Raw genomic sequence first — 680 nt, 5'->3', positions numbered from 1 at the left:
TGTGATGTATGTTAGAAGAAAATGTTTGATATGACATGCAACTTAAATAGAAAGGTGTGCTAAAATAAAAAGGAGTCTACTCACTTCCTCTTTAAGCTGTTCCTCAGTCTTGCCGACCCAGGCGACTTCAGGGTGTGTGTATATAACGGAGGGCACACAGTTGTAGTCGATATGGACGGCTCCTCCTGCCATTCCCTCGACACAAATGATACCTTCATCTTCTGCTTTATGGGCCAACATGGGTCCAGCTACAACATCTCCGATGGCATAGATACTATAAGAGATTTGCAAAGCATATTAGGACTTGTCTGTCGCAACGTATACAAGAAAACTCACTTCAAATCTCCATACTTGGGCACTTTGGTCTGGAAACGGCCACTGACAGGGATTCTCCCACGGTTATCCAGTTCGATACCGACAGCCTCAAGGCCAAGGTTACTGGTGAAGGGACGGCGGCCAATGCACACCAGCAGAACGTCACAGGTGAGCGTTTCGTTCTTGCCACCAGCTGCAGCTTCCACACTAACCAGCGGAAACAACAAAATGGGCAAAAGCACTAAATGAATTAGTTCCCAAACAGCAGCTGGAGAAACGCCACACTCACGCCACATCGATCTTGCCGTCAGGTCTCCTGGTGGCGCCCATGACCTTGGTGCTCAGTTTGAACTTCAACCCCTGCT

At 48.1% G+C, this 680-nt stretch overlaps 1 protein-coding gene across 1 annotated transcript; it reads right to left on the bottom strand.

Annotated features, from left to right (window-relative positions):
- Positions 1–42: 42 nt before the first annotated feature.
- Positions 43–674, bottom strand: LOC107735216 (dihydrolipoyl dehydrogenase, mitochondrial-like). The gene is made up of 3 exons (XM_016546975.1): positions 605–674; positions 352–522; positions 43–274 (listed from the first exon to the last, which is right to left on the bottom strand). Exons 1-3 carry the CDS (start codon positions 643–645, stop codon positions 43–45), a joined length of 444 nt encoding a protein of 147 aa, XP_016402461.1. The 5' UTR covers positions 646–674.
- Positions 675–680: the final 6 nt, after the last annotated feature.

Source organism: Sinocyclocheilus rhinocerous, unplaced genomic scaffold (assembly GCF_001515625.1).
Source record: "Sinocyclocheilus rhinocerous isolate Xijiao unplaced genomic scaffold, SAMN03320098_v1.1 C35878682, whole genome shotgun sequence".
NCBI lineage: Eukaryota > Metazoa > Chordata > Actinopteri > Cypriniformes > Cyprinidae > Sinocyclocheilus > Sinocyclocheilus rhinocerous.
This window is presented reverse-complemented; position numbering and strand designations above follow the sequence as displayed.

Coding starts and splice junctions, on each gene's coding strand:
- LOC107735216 (XM_016546975.1), bottom strand. CDS start 645: ATGGGCGCCACCAGGAGACCTGACGGCAAGATCGATGTGGC. Junction 523..604: donor GACGGCAAGATCGATGTGGC/GTGAGTGTGGCG, acceptor TCCGCTGGTTAG/TGTGGAAGCTGCAGCTGGTG. Junction 275..351: donor TTCCAGACCAAAGTGCCCAA/GTATGGAGATTT, acceptor AATCTCTTATAG/TATCTATGCCATCGGAGATG.